Consider the following 18,286-nt stretch of genomic DNA (forward strand, 5'->3'; position numbering starts at 1 on the left):
CAAAACGTGTGAATGCCATGATACCGAAGAAGAAGAAGCAGCATCTCTGGCAAAGATGTTTATGACTAACCCAAGATAGACCACAGCCTGTCGTTTCCAATGGAGAAAAATTAGTCACAGTGGGCAGGGCATGCAAGGAGGAGGCCGAGCCAAGAACGAGGCAACGAGATCCTATTTGCTCGTTCTAGCGTACATTTACATATTTCCGTTAGGGAACAACTACTCTGTGAAGTGGTGTGTGCAAAATCTAAATTTTGCCCTTGCGCTCCTTCGAAACAACGCAAATGTTTTTTTAAATGTTGGCAAAGGGTAAGGTCTACAAAACTTAGTCCACTCTGTTCGTAACAGATTGAAGTTTTGGGAACAGAAAACTGTATTGATAATCAATTGTTTCATCGATGAGAACAGTTGCAGAATTTCGGCCAAAATCCATCTCTTTCCATCTTCTCCCACTACCGGCCACCGGGAGAAGCGGATGCTTCACATTTATACATCCGGTGAAATATCTGTCTCGTTATATTTGTGGCTCTGCGAAAGGCAATAACGATGAACACTCTGCATCTGCAGAGACGCATCACCGTAAATACTTGTACGGACAATGCAGAAACCAGTTTGACCATAAATCAGCTTTGCTAAAACGCCCAATCAGGAAAAAGCCAAACCCGGAAGTAATTTATCCAGCTGTTGGTGTGTGTGAGAGAGAAACATAGAGAGAGAAACAGAGAGAGAGAGAGGAGATGGTGGTTGTTTGTGGCTTTCTTTGGGATGAAAATAATACACCGTATAAAAATGTAACCGACGACATAAATCCACGTCTGGTCTCGAACAAGGAACATTGTGGTAAGAAGCGACAGATAACGTTAAGTTAGTTTGGCCAGTGAGCTTAGCTATGCTAACAGAATTGGCAGTGTTGTCACAGATACAAACATCATAGAAACATATTTTGGTGTTGTTATGCTAACTGGCTAGCTAGCGTTGATTTAGTTAGAAACAACTGTTGGTCAATTAGGGCAAAAATAACAACCGGTGTAACATGTTGTCAATGCTAACTAACGTTAATCACGACTCGTGAAGAGTGATTACTTTCTTATTTGTTTGAATGATTTGCTGTAGTTAATAATTGTAGCTAGCTTAGCTAATGTATTTGACCATTTTAATCGGTTTAGACACCCGCTGTTGTGTGTCTGTCGCTCAAACAGATTTGGCAAATGTTGTTGTGGGGAATAATCATGTTTCACACCATGAGTTACTAGTAACGTTAGCTACTAAAGAAACAATAATAAATATTCCTCAGAAAGTAGTGATCAAATGAATTGCTAGTAGATCAGATATGACCGGTGTTCTTCTCGTAACACAGTAAACCAAAGAGACGATGTGGACTGGATCAGAACAATGTGGCATGTGTGAGTAGTCAGTGACAGGTTATGACTATCAGAGCATGTAACAACAGCCTGCTAGTCTAGGCTATTTAAAGAGGTGTATGGGTGTGACCGTAGCCAGGCTTTGTAGACAACATACCAGACCGGACTATTAGGAGATGAGTGAGTTTCCTCAACTGCAGAGGAAAGGTGGAGCTTGGCTGAATGATACCCGATACTACAGCCACGGTTGTGCTGTTTCTCTAATCTTTGTTGTGTGGATAGCTGCACCTAGACATGACAGCATCCTAAAAGGCTCACCGTTCCCTTTTACAGTGTCATTTGGGACGCACGCTATGTTATTCAGGGCAAGCTCATTGTGACTCTTGGCGTCTAAATGCTCGGCCTAGTTAACATTAAACCTGGCCCGGACCACATTATACACAAATGACACATTTGGCCTTTAGGCTCAAGTAGTTTAATGTGTTTGTACATCCAGACAGGGGTGTGGGAGAAAGCTACATAGCTACAAACACATAGTGTGTTTGTGTCCCCATCAGGGAAATATGCTGTTGTGGAAGGGATAGACGCCCGGTGTGCAGATCTGGGTTGCATCTGTGGGAATACACACACACACACACACTTGGCACTCCACCACCTCACATTGCTGACACACTTCCGTGGCTCGTGGTCTGACATGGTGTGTGTCTGCGCAGGTATTTGGGCCTGGGTGAGGTCTTGTAGCCAACCATGTTCCCCTGCTCCACCACAACACAGCAGACCAGAGGAGAGGAGTAGACAGACAGGATAATTCAATGTCATTGTGAAGAGGACACTGTGAGGTGAGTTAAATATGGTTAGTGTGTTGTAGAGATGGCTATTAGACCGAGTTTAAATACTACTAGTTCTACACACCATACAGACAGACGCTAGGGCTTCCTGTAGGCTAGGGCTTCCTGTAGGCTAGGGCTTCCTGTAGGCTAGGGCTTCCTGTAGGCTAGGGCTTCCTGTAGGCTAGGGTCTCCTGTAGGCTAGGGCCTCCTGTAGGCTAGGGCCTCCTGTAGGCTAGGGTCTCCTGTAGGCTAGGGCCTCCTGTAGGCTAGGTCTTCCTGTAGGCTAGGGCCTCCTGTAGCCCAGGTCTGGTGTCTGTCTACTACAGTTATGTAGAGGGTAACCTGTAGCCCAGGTCTGGTGTCTGTCTACAACAGTTATGTAGAGGGTAACCTGTAGCCCAGGTCTGGTGTCTGTCTACTACAGTTATGTAGGGGGTAACCTGTAGCCCAGGTCTGGTGTCTGTCAGTTATGTAGGGGGTAACATGTAGCCCAGGTCTGGTGTCTGTCTACTACAGTTATGTAGGGGGTAACCTGTAGCCCAGGTCTGGTGTCTGTCAGTTATGTAGGGGGTAACATGAAGCCCAGGTCTGGTGTCTGTCTACTACAGTTATGTAGAGGGTAACCTGTAGCCCAGGTCTGGTGTCTGTCAGTTATGTAGGGGGTAACATGTAGCCCAGGTCTGGTGTCTGTCTACTACAGTTATGTAGGGGGTAACCTGTAGCCCAGGTCTGGTGTCTGTCAGTTATGTAGGGGGTAACATGTAGCCCAGGTCTGGTGTCTGTCAGTTATGTAGGGGGTAACATGTAGCCGAGGTCTGGTGTCTGTCTACTACAGTTATGTAGGGTTTAACCTGTAGCCCAGGTCTGGTGTCTGTCTACTACAGTTATGTAGGGGGTAACCTGTAGCCCTGGTCTGGTGTCTGTCTACTACAGTTATGTAGAGGGTAACCTGTAGCCCAGGTCTGGTGTCTGTCTACTACAGTTATGTAGAGGGTAACCTGTAGCCCAGGTCTGGTGTCTGTCTACTACAGTTATATAGAGGGTAACCTGTAGCCCAGGTCTGGTGTCTGTCTACTACAGTTATGTAGAGGGTAACCTGTAGCCCAGGTCTGGTGTCTGTCTACTACAGTTATGTAGAGGGTAACCTGTAGCCCAGGTCTGGTGTCTGTCTACTACAGTTATGTAGGGGGTAACCTGTAGCCCAGGTCTGGTGTCTGTCTACTACAGTTATGTAGGGGGTAACCTGTAGCCCAGGTCTGGTGTCTGTCTACTACAGTTAGAGGGTAACCTGTAGCCCAGGTCTGGTGTCTGTCTACTACAGTTATGTAGGGGGTAACCTGTAGCCCAGGTCTGGTGTCTGTCTACTACAGTTATGTAGGGGGTAACCTGTAGCCCAGGTCTGGTGTCTGTCTACTACAGTTATGTAGGGGGTAACCTGTAGCCCAGGTCTGGTGTCTGTCTACTACAGTTATATAGAGGTTAACCTGTAGCCCAGGTCTGGTGTCTGTCTACTACAGTTAGGGGGTAACCTGTAGCCCAGGTCTGGTGTCTGTCTACTACAGTTATGTAGAGGGTAACCTGTAGCCCAGGTCTGGTGTCTGTCAGTTATGTGGGGGGTAACCTGTAGCCCAGGTCTGGTGTCTGTCTACTACAGTTATGTAGGGGGTAACCTGTAGCCCAGGTCTGGTGTCTGTCTACTACAGTTATGTAGGGGGTAACCTGTAGCCCAGGTCTGGTGTCTGTCTACTACAGTTATGTAGAGGGTAACCTGTAGCCCAGGTCTGGTGTCTGTCTACTACAGTTAGAGGGTAACCTGTAGCCCAGGTCTGGTGTCTGTCTACTACAGTTATGTAGGGGGTAACCTGTAGCCCAGGTCTGGTGTCTGTCTACTACAGTTATGTAGGGGGTAACCTGTAGCCCAGGTCTGGTGTCTGTCTACTACAGTTATGTAGGGGGTAACCTGTAGCCCAGGTCTGGTGTCTGTCTACTACAGTTATATAGAGGTTAACCTGTAGCCCAGGTCTGGTGTCTGTCTACTACAGTTAGGGGGTAACCTGTAGCCCAGGTCTGGTGTCTGTCTACTACAGTTATGTAGAGGGTAACCTGTAGCCCAGGTCTGGTGTCTGTCAGTTATGTGGGGGGTAACCTGTAGCCCAGGTCTGGTGTCTGTCTACTACAGTTATGTAGGGGGTAACCTGTAGCCCAGGTCTGGTGTCTGTCTACTACAGTTATGTAGGGGGTAACCTGTAGCCCAGGTCTGGTGTCTGTCTACTACAGTTATGTAGAGGGTAACCTGTAGCCCAGGTCTGGTGTCTGTCTACTACAGTTATGTAGAGGGTAACTTGTAGCCCAGGACAGTTATGTAGAGGGTAACCTGTAGCCCAGGTCTGGTGTCTGTCTACTACAGTTATGTAGAGGGTAACCTGTAGCCCAGGTCTGGTGTCTGTCAGTTATGTGGGGGGTAACCTGTAGCCCAGGTCTGGTGTCTGTCTACTACAGTTATGTAGGGGGTAACCTGTAGCCCAGGTCTGGTGTCTGTCTACTACAGTTATGTAGGGGGTAACCTGTAGCCCAGGTCTGGTGTCTGTCTACTACAGTTATATAGAGGTTAACCTGTAGCCCAGGTCTGGTGTCTGTCTACTACAGTTAGGGGGTAACCTGTAGCCCAGGTCTGGTGTCTGTCTACTACAGTTATGTAGAGGGTAACCTGTAGCCCAGGTCTGGTGTCTGTCAGTTATGTGGGGGGTAACCTGTAGCCCAGGTCTGGTGTCTGTCTACTACAGTTATGTAGGGGGTAACCTGTAGCCCAGGTCTGGTGTCTGTCTACTACAGTTATGTAGGGGGTAACCTGTAGCCCAGGTCTGGTGTCTGTCTACTACAGTTATGTAGAGGGTAACCTGTAGCCCAGGTCTGGTGTCTGTCTACTACAGTTAGAGGGTAACCTGTAGCCCAGGTCTGGTGTCTGTCTACTACAGTTATGTAGGGGGTAACCTGTAGCCCAGGTCTGGTGTCTGTCTACTACAGTTATGTAGGGGGTAACCTGTAGCCCAGGTCTGGTGTCTGTCTACTACAGTTAGAGGGTAACCTGTAGCCCAGGTCTGGTGTCTGTCTACTACAGTTATGTAGGGGGTAACCTGTAGCCCAGGTCTGGTGTCTGTCTACTACAGTTATGTAGAGGGTAACCTGTAGCCCAGGTCTGGTGTCTGTCTACTACAGTTATGTAGAGCGTAACTTGTAGCCCAGGTCTGGTGTCTGTCTACTACAGTTATGTAGGGGGTAACCTGTAGCCCAGGTCTGGTGTCTGTCTACTACAGTTAGAGGGTAACCTGTAGCCCAGGTCTGGTGTCTGTCTACTACAGTTATGTAGGGGGTAACCTCTAGCCCAGGTCTGGTGTCTGTCTACTACAGTTATGTAGGGGGTAACCTGTAGCCCAGGTCTGGTGTCTGTCTACTACAGTTATATAGAGGTTAACCTGTAGCCCAGGTCTGGTGTCTGTCTACTACAGTTAGGGGGTAACCTGTAGCCCAGGTCTGGTGTCTGTCTACTACAGTTATGTAGAGGGTAACCTGTAGCCCAGGTCTGGTGTCTGTCTACTACAGTTATGTAGGGGGTAACCTGTAGCCCAGGTCTGGTGTCTGTCTACTACAGTTATGTAGATGGTAACCTGTAACCCAGGTCTGGTGTCTGTCTATTACAGTTATGTAGGGGGTAACCTGTAGCCCAGGTCTGGTGTCTGTCTACTACAGTTATGTAGAGGGTAACCTGTAGCCCAGGTCTGGTGTCTGTCTACTACAGTTAGGGGGTAACCTGTAGCCCAGGTCTGGTGTCTGTCTACTACAGTTATGTAGAGGGTAACCTTTAGCCCAGGTCTGGTGTCTGTCTACTACAGTTATGTAGATGGTAACCTGTAACCCAGGTCTGGTGTCTGTCTATTACAGTTATGTAGGGGGTAACCTGTAGCCCAGGTCTGGTGTCTGTCAGTTATGTGGGGGGTAACCTGTAGCCCAGGTCTGGTGTCTGTCTACTACAGTTATGTAGGGGGTAACCTGTAGCCCAGGTCTGGTGTCTGTCTACTACAGTTATGTAGATGGTAACCTGTAACCCAGGTCTGGTGTCTGTCTATTACAGTTATGTAGGGGGTAACCTGTAGCCCAGGTCTGGTGTCTGTCTACTACAGTTATGTAGAGGGTAACCTGTAGCCCAGGTCTGGGGTCAGATACCTAGGCTGTACTAGGGGTGATGCTCTGACGAGGTCAGATACCTAGGCTGTACTTAACCCACATATAGTTGTGAATGTTGATGTTGTTGCTGTGGTGACCTGCACTGACACTAGGCTAGTTGTTGCTGTGGTGACCTGCACTGAAACTAGGCTAGTTGTTGCTTTGTTGACCTGCATTGACACTGGGCTAGTTGTTGCTGTGGTGACCTGCACTGACACTAGGCTAGTTGTTGCTGTGGTGACCTGTACTGACACTAGGCTAGTTGTTGCTGTGGTGACCTGCACTGACACTGGGCTAGTTGTTGCTGTGGTGACCTGTACTGACACTAGGCTAGTTGTTGCTTTGTTGACCTGCATTGACACTGGGCTAGTTGTTGCTGTGGTGACCTGCACTGACACTAGGCTAGTTGTTGCTGTGGTGACCTGTACTGACACTAGCCTAGTTGTTGCTGTGGTGACCTGTACTGACACTGGGCTAGGCCTATATATGCTGTCATTGTTCTGAAACATGACTTACCGTGTTTCACCAAGCCAGTGTAGATGTCATCAAGAAGCTTGCTGGGCAGCTGGTCTAGTCTTGATGTGGCTGAAGGGAGACCTACAAGGTAAAACAGGGGTGGTGGGGATAGGAGACAGCTGGCTGGGCAGTACAAGGTAAAACAGGGGTGGTGGGGATAGGAGACAGCCTTAATAGGCCTCGGGGGGCCTCGTGCCCACATGGATAGGCCAGTCAAATGGCCCCGCCTTAATGGGCCTCGGGGGGCCTCATGCCCACATGGATTGGCCAGTCAAATGGCCCCGCCTTGATGGGCCTCGGGGGGCCTCGTGCCCACGTGGATTGGCCAGTCAAATGACCCCAGGTTGATTCCTGGTTCTATTCCTGTGTGGTAGTGATGGTACCAGGTACCAGGTTGGTTCTATTCCTGTGTTGTAGTGATGGTACCAGGTGTCAGGTTGGTTCTATTCCTGTGTTGTAGTGATGGTACCAGGTACCAGGTGTCAGGTTGGTTCTATTCCTGTGTTGTAGTGATGGTACCAGGTACCAGGTTGGTTCTATTCCTGTGTGGTAGTGATGGTACCAGGTGTGATACTTGGTTCTATTCCTGTGTTGTAGTGATGGTACCAGCTACCAGGTTGATTCCTGGTTCTATTCCTGTGTTGTAGTGATGGTACCAGGTGTGATACTTGGTTCTATTCCTGTGTGGTAGTGATGGTACCAGGTACCAGGTTGATTCCTGGGTCTATTCCTGTGTGGTAGTGATGGTACCAGGTACCAGGTTGATTCTTGGTTCTATTCCTGTGTGGTAGTGATGGTACCAGGTGTCAGGTTGGTTCTATTCCTGTGTTGTAGTGATGGTACCAGCTACCAGGTTGATTCCTGGTTCTATTCCTGTGTGGTAGTAATGGGTACCAGGTACCAGGTGTGAATCTTGGTTCTATTCTATATGCTTTACAGATTCATATTATCAACATGGGCTTTACAGTAGTGTGTTATTGCGTTTTCAGAATATTTGGTATTGGAGTGGGACTGTCTCTCTTAGGGAGAAAGTCTCACTCTGATCTCTAACGTTGCTTTACGGGTGAGAGAGACCCAGTTAGTGGTAACTAAGAAGCTGGGTCTCCTGGCTGGCTGGTTGTTCAGGGACTGTTCCACAGTCTGACCCATTTAGACAGGAGACAGACGGACAGAGCTGCTCCACAAGAGACTGGGGTGGATACAGGGAGATGAAGGCAGTAGGGCTGGGAACTGATGGACATAATGCTTTATAGCCTCTAGACTGATGGACATAATGCTTTATAGCCTCTAGACTGATGGTCATAATGCTTTATAGCCTCTAGACTGATGGACATAATGCTTTATAGCCTCTAGACTGATGGACATAATGCTTTATAGCCTCTAGACTGAAGGACATAATGCTTTATAGACTCTAGACTGATGGACATAATGCTTTATAGCCTCTAGACTGATGGACAAAATGCTTTATAGCCTCTAGACTGATGGACATAATGCTTTATAGCCTCTAGACTGATGGACATAATGCTTTATAGCCTCTAGACTGATGGACATAATGCTTTATAGCCTCTAGACTGATGGACATAATGCTTTATAGCCTCTAGACTGATGGACATAATGCTTTATAGCCTCTAGACTGATGGACATAATGCTTTATAGCCTCTAGACTGATGGACATAATGCGATGACCCTTACTGTCAGCGGAACCAGGCAGCAGGCGCTGGTCAGTGGAACCAGGCAGCAGGCGCTGGTCAGCGGAACCAGGCAGTAAGCAGGTGCTGGTCAGCAGAACCAGGCAGCAGGCGCTGGTCAGCGGAACCAGGCAGCAGGTGCTGGTCAGTGGAACCAGGCAGCAGGCGCTGGTCAGTGGAACCAGGCAGTAAGCAGGCGCTGGTCAGTGGAACCAGGCAGCAGGCGCTGGTCAGTGGAACCAGGCAGTAAGCAGGCGCTGGTCAGCAGAACCAGGCAGCAGACAGTAAGCAGGCGCTGGTCAGTGGAACCAGTAAGCAGGCGCTGGTCAGTGGAACCAGGCAGCAGGCGCTGGTCAGTGGAACCAGGCAGCAGGCGCTGGTCAGTGGAACCAGGCAGCAAGCAGGCGCTGGTCAGTGGAACCAGGCAGTAAGCAGGCGCTGGTCAGTGGAACCAGGCAGTAAGCAGGCGCTGGTCAGTGGAACCAGGCAGTAAGCAGGCGCTGGTCAGTGGAACCAGGCAGTAAGCAGGCGCTGGTCAGTGGAACCAGGCAGTAAGCAGGCGCTGGTCAGTGGAACCAGGCAGTAAGCAGGCGCTGGTCAGTGGAACCAGGCATTAAGCAGGCGCTGGTCAGTGGAACCAGGCAGTAAGCAGGCGCTGGTCAGTGGAACCAGGCAGTAAGCAGGCGCTGGTCAGTGGAACCAGGCAGTAAGCAGGCGCTGGTCAGTGGAACCAGGCAGTAAGCAGGCGCTGGTCAGTGGAACCAGGCAGCAGGCGCTGGTCAGTGGAACCAGGCAGCAGGCGCTGGTCAGTGGAACCAGGCAGTAAGCAGGCGCTGGTCAGTGGAACCAGGCAGTAAGCAGGCGCTGGTCAGTGGAACCAGGCAGTAAGCAGGCGCTGGTCAGTGGAACCAGGCAGTAAGCAGGCGCTGGTCAGTGGAACCAGGCAGCAGGCGCTGGTCAGTGGAACCAGGCAGTAAGCAGGCGCTGGTCAGTGGAACCAGGCAGTAAGCAGGCGCTGGTCAGTGGAACCAGGCAGTAAGCAGGCGCTGGTCAGTGGAACCAGGCAGCAGGCGCTGGTCAGTGGAACCAGGCAGTAAGCAGGCGCTGGTCAGTGGAACCAGGCAGTAAGCAGGCGCTGGTCAGTGGAACCAGGCAGTAAGCAGGCGCTGGTCAGTGGAACCAGGCAGCAGGCGCTGGTCAGCAGAACCAGGCAGCAGGTGCTGGTCAGCAGAACCAGGCAGCAGGGCTCTAACTGGGGCCTGTGCTTTGGGAGTTGAGAGGTCAAGGTTGACTCACCTCTGGGTGTATGACTGAAGCTTTAGGGGAGACAGAGAGAAGCTTCAGAATGATTTATTCAAAGATTCTACCACATTCAGTCCAAATAAAGTCCAATAGTTTGCCTGTGGTCCTGTCATTAATGGACTTGACAGCACAGCAAGGGTGGAACACTATTTTGAGGAGCTGTGAAATAGACTTTTGGTAAATGACTATTTCTGATGCCTTTTCTCTCCATCTCTGTCCTCCCCTTCCTTCCAGTGCAGGATGCAGTCTTCAGGCCACCGGCAGCGCGACACAGAGCAGCACCAACCCCTGCTGTCAGCTGACAATGACCCTGAGGCTGGGGCAGGTCCTCTGTGTCCTCCGGCTGACCAGGACGGCCTGTGGTTTATCCAGGACGGCTGTGGTATAGTCTGTGGTGTGGTGACCTGGTTGTTGGTCCTCTACGCTGACTTTGTGGTCAATCTGGTGATGCTGCTGCCAAACAAGAGCTTGTGGTACTCCGTGATCAACGGAGCACTGTTTAACTTCCTGGTCGTCATGGCGCTGGCCTCGCATCTACGGGCCATGCTGTCAGACCCGGTAAGAAGTTGGAGGGGGTGGGGAGGGAGCAGACGGAAGGGGAGGAAGGATAGACAAGACGGGGGGAGGAAGGAGAGACAAGACGGGGGGGAGGAAGGAGAGACAAGACGGGGGGAGGAAGGAGAGACAAGACGGGGGGGAGGAAGGAGAGACAAGACGGGGGGGAGGAAGGAGAGACAAGACGGGGGGGAGGAAGGAGAGACAAGACGGGGGGGAGGAAGGAGAGACAAGACGGGGGGGAGGAAGGAGAGACAAGACGGGGGGAGGAAGGAGAGACAAGACGGGGGGGAGGAAGGAGAGACAAGACGGGGGGGAGGAAGGAGAGACAAGACGGGGGGGAGGAAGGAGAGACAAGACGGGGGGGAGGAAGGAGAGACAAGACGGGGGGGAGGAAGGAGAGACAAGACGGGGGGGAGGAAGGAGAGACAAGACGGGGGGGAGGAAGGAGAGACAAGACGGGGGGGAGGAAGGAGAGACAAGACGGGGGGGAGGAAGGAGAGACAAGACGGGGGGGAGGAAGGAGAGACAAGACGGGGGGGAGGAAGGAGAGACAAGACGGGGGGGAGGAAGGAGAGACAAGACGGGGGGGAGGAAGGAGAGACAAGACGGGGGGGAGGAAGGAGAGACAAGACGGGGGGGAGGAAGGAGAGACAAGACGGGGGGGAGGAAGGAGAGACAAGACGGGGGGGAGGAAGGAGAGACAAGACGGGGGGGAGGAAGGAGAGACAAGACGGGGGGGAGGAAGGAGAGACAAGACGGGGGGGAGGAAGGAGAGACAAGACGGGGGGAGGAAGGAGAGACAAGACGGGGGGAGGAAGGAGAGACAAGACGGGGGGGAGGAAGGTGAGACAAGACGGGGGGGAGGAAGGAGAGACAAGACCGGGGGGCAGGAAGGAGAGACAAGACCGGGGGGAGGAAGAAGAGAGAGAGAGAGAGAGAGAGAGACCAGGCGGTGGGAGGAGAGAGAGAGAGAGAGAGAGAGAGAGAGAGAGAGAGAGACCAGGCGGTGGGGAAGGAAGGAGAGAGAGAGAGAGAGAGAGAGAGACCAGGCGGTGGGGAAGGAAGGAGAGAGAGAGGGAGAGAGAGAGACCAGGCGGTGGGAAGGAAGGAGAGAGAGAGACAAGGCGGTGGGAGGAGAGAGATGCAAGGCGGTGGGAGGAGAGAGAGACCAGGCGGTGGGAGGAGAGAGAGAGAGAGAGAGAGAGAGACCAGGCGGTGGGGAAGGAAGGAGAGAGAGAGAGAGAGACCAGGCGGTGGGAAGGAAGGAGAGAGAGAGAGAGAGACCAGGCGGTGGGGAAGGAAGGAGAGAGAGAGAGAGAGACCAGGCGGTGGGGAAGGAAGGAGAGAGAGAGAGAGAGACCAGGCGGTGGGGAAGGAAGGAGAGAGAGAGAGAGAGACCAGGCGGTGGGGAAGGAAGGAGAGAGAGAGAGAGAGACCAGGCGGTGGGAAGGAAGGAGAGAGAGAGACAAGGCGGTGGGAGGAGAGAGAGGCAAGGCGGTGGGAGGAGAGAGAGAGAGGCAAGGCGGTGGGAGGCTCTGGTCATTGGAGTGGTTGTCAACTTCCTGGCTGTCATGGCCATGGCATCGCACCTCAGAACGATGAGACGTCTGTCTCTGTGAGGACGGGGGGGTGACTCTCCCTGCTCTCTGGGAGAAGGAGACTGTCTCCTGGCAGGGTGAGGAGGGGGGGGTGACTCTCCCTGCTCTCTGGGAGAAGGAGACTGTCTCCTGGCAGGGTGAGGAGGGAGGACAAGGACTGACTCTCTCTGGGAGAAGGAGACTGTCTCCTGGCAGGGTGAGGAGGCTGACTGACTGGCTGTCTGACTGACTAGTGCTGTAGGGACTGACTGACTGACTGACTGACTAGTGCTGTAGGGACTGACTGACTGACTGACTGACTAGTGCTGTAGGGACTGACTGACTGACTGACTGACTGACTAGTGCTGTAGGGACTGACTGAGTAGAGGTGGAGTAGAGTAGTAGGGTAGGAGAAAGAGGAACTGAGCATTAACTGTTAAATGAGTCAGCGTTCAGTTACAACACTCCTTCCTTCTGCATGATGAAATTATCCCCTACAGCACTAGTCAGTCCCTACAGCACTAGTCAGTCAGTCAGTCCCTACAGCACTAGTCAGTCAGTCAGTCAGTCCCTACAGCACTAGTCAGTCAGTCAGTCCCTACAGCACTAGTTAGTCAGTCAGTCAGTCCCTACAGCACTAGTCAGTCAGTCAGTCAGTCCCTAAAGCACTAGTCAGTCAGTCAGTCCCTACAGCACTAGTCAGTCAGTCAGTCAGTCCCTACAGCACTAGTCAGTCAGTCCCTACAGCACTAGTCAGTCAGTCAGTAAGTCACTACAGCACTAGTCAGTCAGTCACTACAGCACTAGTCAGTCAGTCAGTCAGTCAGTCAGTCCCTACAGCACTAGTCAGTCAGTCAGTCAGTCCCTACAGCACTAGTCAGTCAGTCAGTCCCTAAAGCACTAGTCAGTCAGTCAGTCCCTACAGCACTAGTCAGTCAGTCAGTCAGTCCCTACAGCACTAGTCAGTCAGTCAGTCAGTCCCTACAGCACTAGTCAGTCAGTCAGTCAGTCCCTACAGCACTAGTCAGTCAGTCAGTCCCTACAGCACTAGTCAGTCAGGTTTGATGTTCCCTCAGGGTAAAGACTATATAGATTGATGTTCCCTCAGGGTAAAGACTATATAGATTGATGTTTCCTCAGGGTAAAGACTATATAGATTGATGTTTCCTCAGGGTAAAGACTATATAGATTGATGTTTCCTCAGGGTAAAGACTATATAGATTGATGTTCCCTCAGGGTAAAGACTATATAGATTGATGTTTCCTCAGGGTAAAGACTATATAGATTGATGTTTCCTCCCCTCAGGGTAAAGACTATATAGATTGATGTTTCCTCAGGGTAAAGACTATATAGATTGATGTTTCCTCAGGGTAAAGACTATAGATTGATGTTTCCTCAGGGTAAAGACTATATAGATTGATGTTTCCTCCCCTCAGGGTAAAGACTATAGATTGATGTTTCCTCAGGGTAAAGACTATATAGATTGATGTTTCCTCAGGGTAAAGACTATATAGATTTATGTTTCCTCAGGGTAAAGACTATATAGATTGATGTTTCCTCCCCTCAGGGTAAAGACTATATAGATTGATGTTTCCTTCCCTCAGGGTAAAGACTATGTAGATTGATGTTTCCTCAGGGTAAAGACTATATAGATTGATGTTTCCTCAGGGTAAAGACTATATAGATTGATGTTTCCTCCCCTCAGGGTAAAGACTATATAGATTGATGTTTCCTCAGGGTAAAGACTATATAGATTGATGTTTCCTCAGGGTAAAGACTATATAGATTGATGTTTCCTCAGGGTAAAGACTATATACAGTGCCTTGCGAAAGTATTCGGCCCCCTTGAACTTTGCGACCTTTTGCCACATTTCAGGCTTCAAACATAAAGATATAAAACTGTATTTTTTTGTGAAGAATCAACAACAAGTGGGACACAATCATGAAGTGGAATGACATTTATTGGATATTTCAAACTTTTTTAACAAATCAAAAACTGAAAAATTGGGCGTGCAAAATTATTCAGCCCCTTTACTTTCAGTGCAGCAAACTCTCTCCAGAAGTTCAGTGAGGATCTCTGAATGATCCAATGTTGACCTAAATGACTAATGATGATAAATACAATCCACCTGTGTGTAATCAAGTCTCCGTATAAATGCACCTGCACTGTGATAGTCTCAGAGGTCCGTTAAAAGCGCAGAGAGCATCATGAAGAACAAGGAACACACCAGGCAGGTCCGAGATACTGTTGTGAAGAAGTTTAAAGCCGGATTTGGATACAAAAAGATTTCCCAAGCTTTAAACATCCCAAGGAGCACTGTGCAAGCGATAATATTGAAATGGAAGGAGTATCAGACCACTGCAAATCTACCAAGACCTGGCCGTCCCTCTAAACTTTCAGCTCATACAAGGAGAAGACTGATCAGAGATGCAGCCAAGAGGCCCATGATCACTCTGGATGAACTGCAGAGATCAACAGCTGAGGTGGGAGACTCTGTCCATAGGACAACAATCAGTTGTATATTGCACAAATCTGGCCTTTATGGAAGAGTGGCAAGAAGAAAGCCATTTCTTAAAGATATCCATAAAAAGTGTAGTTTAAAGTTTGCCACAAGCCACCTGGGAGACACACCAAACATGTGGAAGAAGGTGCTCTGGTCAGATGAAACCAAAATTGAACTTTTTGGCAACAATGCAAAACGTTATGTTTGGCGTAAAACACAGCAACACAGCTGAACACACCATCCCCACTGTCAAACATGGTGGTGGCAGCATCATGGTTTGGGCCTGCTTTTCTTCAGCAGGGACAGGGAAGATGGTTAAAATTGATGGGAAGATGGATGGAGCCAAATACAGGACCATTCTGGAAGAAAACCTGATGGAGTCTGCAAAAGACCTGAGACTGGGATGGAGATTTGTCTTCCAACAAGACAATGATCCAAAACATAAAGCAAAATCTACAATGGAATGGTTCAAAAATAAACATATCCAGGTGTTAGAATGGCCAAGTCAAAGTCCAGACCTGAATCCAATCGAGAATCTGTGGAAAGAACTAAAAACTGCTGTTCACAAATGCTCTCCATCCAACCTCACTGAGCTCGAGCTGTTTTGCAAGGAGGAATGGGGAAACATTTCAGTCTCTCGATGTGCAAAACTGATAGAGACATACCCCAAGCGACTTACAGCTGTAATCGCAGCAAAAGGTGGCGCTACAAAGTATTAACTTAAGGGGGCTGAATAATTTTGCACGCCCAATTTTTCAGTTTTTGATTTGTTAAAAAAGTTTGAAATATCCAATAAATGTCGTTCCACTTCATGATTGTGTCCCACTTGTTGTTGATTCTTCACAAAAAAATACAGTTTTATATCTTTATGTTTGAAGCCTGAAATGTGGCAAAAGGTCGCAAAGTTCAAGGGGGCCGAATACTTTCGCAAGGCACTGTAGATTGATTGATGTTTCCTTTCCTCAGGGTAAAGACTATATAGATTGATGTTTCCTCTCCTCAGGTGAAAGACTATATAGATTGATGTTTCCTCAGGGTAAAGACTATATAGAAGCCTGTTTGTGTCCGTCGTATTCTGATGATGGTCTGACCCCTCCCGTCAGGGGGCGGTTCCTAAGGGCAACGCCACCAAAGAGTACACGGACAGTCTGCAGCTGAAACCTGGAGAGGTCATCTATAAATGTCCCAAGTGTTGCAGCATCAAGCCACAGAGGGCCCATCACTGCAGGTAGACACCATGACAGAGAAGGTATAGATATCTATAGATATGTATCACATCAAGCCACAGAGGGCCCATCACTGCAGGTAGACACCATGACAGAGATGGTATAGATCTCTATAGAGACGTATCACATCAAGCCACAGAGGGCCCATCACTGCAGGTAGACACCATGACAGAGAAGGTATAGATATCTATAGATATGTATCACATCAAGCCACAGAGGGCCCATCACTGCAGGTAGACACCATGACAGAGAAGGTATAGATATCTATAGATATGTATCACATCAAGCCACAGAGGGCCCATCACTGCAGGTAGACACCATGACAGAGATGGTATAGATCTCTATAGAGACGTATCACATCAAGCCACAGAGGGCCCATCACTGCAGGTAGACACCATAACAGAGATGGTATAGATATCTATAGATACGTATCACATCAAGCCACAGAGGGCTCATCACTGCAGGTAGACACCATGACAGAGATGGTATAGATCTCTATAGAGACGTATCACATCAAGCCACAGAGGGCCCATCACTGCAGGTAGACACCATGACAGAGATGGTATAGATCTCTATAGAGACGTATCACATCAAGCCACAGAGGGTCCATCACTACAGGTAGACACCATGACAGAGATGGTATAGATCTCTATAGAGACGTATCACATCAAGCCACAGAGGGTCCATCACTACAGGTAGACACCATGACAGAGATGGTATATTTATCTATAGATACATACTGCAGGTGAGGGATACTCAGTGGCTTAAGGTGTCCGCATGCTTCCCAGACGAAACAGTTTGTGCATACAGTACCAGTCAAAAGTTTTAGAACACCTACTCATTCCAGGGTTCTAGAACACCTACTCATTCCAGGGTTCTAGAACACCTACTCATTCCAGGGTTCTAGAACACCTACTCATTCCAGGGTTTTAGAACACCTACTCATTCCAGGGTTCTAGAACACCTACTCATTCCAGGGTTCTAGAACACCTACTCATTCAAGGGTTTTTCTTTATTTTTACTATTTTCTACATTGTAGAATAATAGTGAAGACATCAAAACTATGAAATAACACCTATGGAATCATGTAGTAACCAAAAAAGTGTTAAACAAATCAAAATAGATTTTAGATTCTTCAAAGAAGCCACCCTTTGCCTGATGACAGCTTTGCACACTCTTGGCATTCTCTCAACCAGCTTCATGGGGTAGTCACCTGGAATGCATTTCAATTAACAGGTGTGCCTTGTTAAAAGTTCATTTGTGGAATTTCTTTCCTCCTTAATGCGTTTGAGCCTATCAGTTGTGTTGTGACAAGGTAGGGGAGAAGTTAGCCCTATTTGATAAAAGACCAAGTCCATATTATGGCAAGAACAGCTTAAATATGAAAAGAGAAACGACAGTCCATCATTACTTTAAGACATGAAGGAAAGTCCACCATTACTTTAGACATGAAGGTCAGTCCATCATTACTTTAGACATGAAGGTCAGTCCATCATTACTTTAGACATGAAGGTCAGTCCACCATTACTTTAGACATGAAGGTCAGTCCATCATTACTTTAAGACATGAAGGTCAGTCCATCATTACTTTAGACATGAAGGTCAGTCCATCATTACTTTAAGACATGAAGGTCAGTCCATCATTACTTTAAGACATGAAGGTCAGTCCATCATTACTTTAGACATGAAGGTCAGTCCATCATTACTTTAAGACATGAAGGTCAGTCCATCATTACTTTAAGACATGAAGATCAGTCAATACGGAACATTTCAATAACTTTGAAAGTTTCTTCAAGTGCAGTCGCAAAAACTATGATGGAACTGTCTCTCATGAGGACCGCCACAGGAAAGGAAGACCCAGAGTTACCTCTGCTGCAGAGGATCAGTTCATTAGAGTTAACTGTCTCTCATGAGGACCGCCACAGGAAAGGAAGACCCAGAGTTACCTCTGCTGCAGAGGATCAGTTCATTAGAGTTAACTGTCTCTCATGAGGACCGCCACAGGAAAGAAAAACCCAGAGTTCCCTCTGCTGCAGAGGATACGTTCATTAGAGTTACCAGCCTCAGAAATCGATGCCCACTTAAATGCTTCAGTTCAAATAACACACACATCTCAACATCAACTGTGTTAATCAGGCCTTCGTGGTCGAATTGCTGAAAAGAAACCACTACTAAAGGATACCATTAAGAAGAAGAGACTTGCTTGGGCCAAGTAACACGAGCGATGGACATTTAGACTGGTGGAAATCTGTCCTTTGGTCTGATGTGAGATTTTTGGTTCCAACCAATGTGACTTTGTGAGACGCAGAGTAGATGAACGGATGATCTCCGCATGTGTGGTTCCCACCGTGAAGCATGGAGGTGGAGGTGTGATGGTGTGGGGGTGCTTTGCTGGAGACACTGTCTGTGATTTATTTAGAATTGAAGACACACTTAACCATCCATCATGGCTACCACAGCATTCTGCAGTGATACACCATGCCATCTGGTTTGCGCTTAGTGGGA

The 18,286-nt window shown here is 48.8% G+C and overlaps 1 protein-coding gene across 4 annotated transcripts in view; it reads left to right on the forward strand.

Annotated features, from left to right (window-relative positions):
- The first annotated feature begins 482 nt into the window (after nucleotides 1–482).
- The window catches only part of zdhhc7 (zDHHC palmitoyltransferase 7), a 34,984-nt gene continuing 17,180 nt past the window's right edge, over nucleotides 483–18,286 (forward strand). Inside the window, exons 1-3 of one of the 4 annotated variants that reach the window (XM_090222031.1) lie at nucleotides 483–840; nucleotides 10,153–10,476; nucleotides 15,660–15,784. In XM_090222031.1, the coding sequence (XP_090078157.1) occupies nucleotides 10,159–10,476; nucleotides 15,660–15,784 (443 nt within the window). In that variant the 5' untranslated portion in view covers nucleotides 483–840; nucleotides 10,153–10,158. Of the gene's footprint in view, nucleotides 841–2,073; nucleotides 2,201–10,152; nucleotides 10,477–15,659; nucleotides 15,785–18,286 lie in introns of those variants that run through there. The other 3 variants (XM_090222032.1, XM_090222033.1, XM_090222034.1) reach the window with 3 other exon arrangements.

Source organism: Oncorhynchus mykiss, chromosome 26 (assembly GCF_057628025.1).
Source record: "Oncorhynchus mykiss isolate SJ-2025 chromosome 26, ASM5762802v1, whole genome shotgun sequence".
NCBI lineage: Eukaryota > Metazoa > Chordata > Actinopteri > Salmoniformes > Salmonidae > Oncorhynchus > Oncorhynchus mykiss.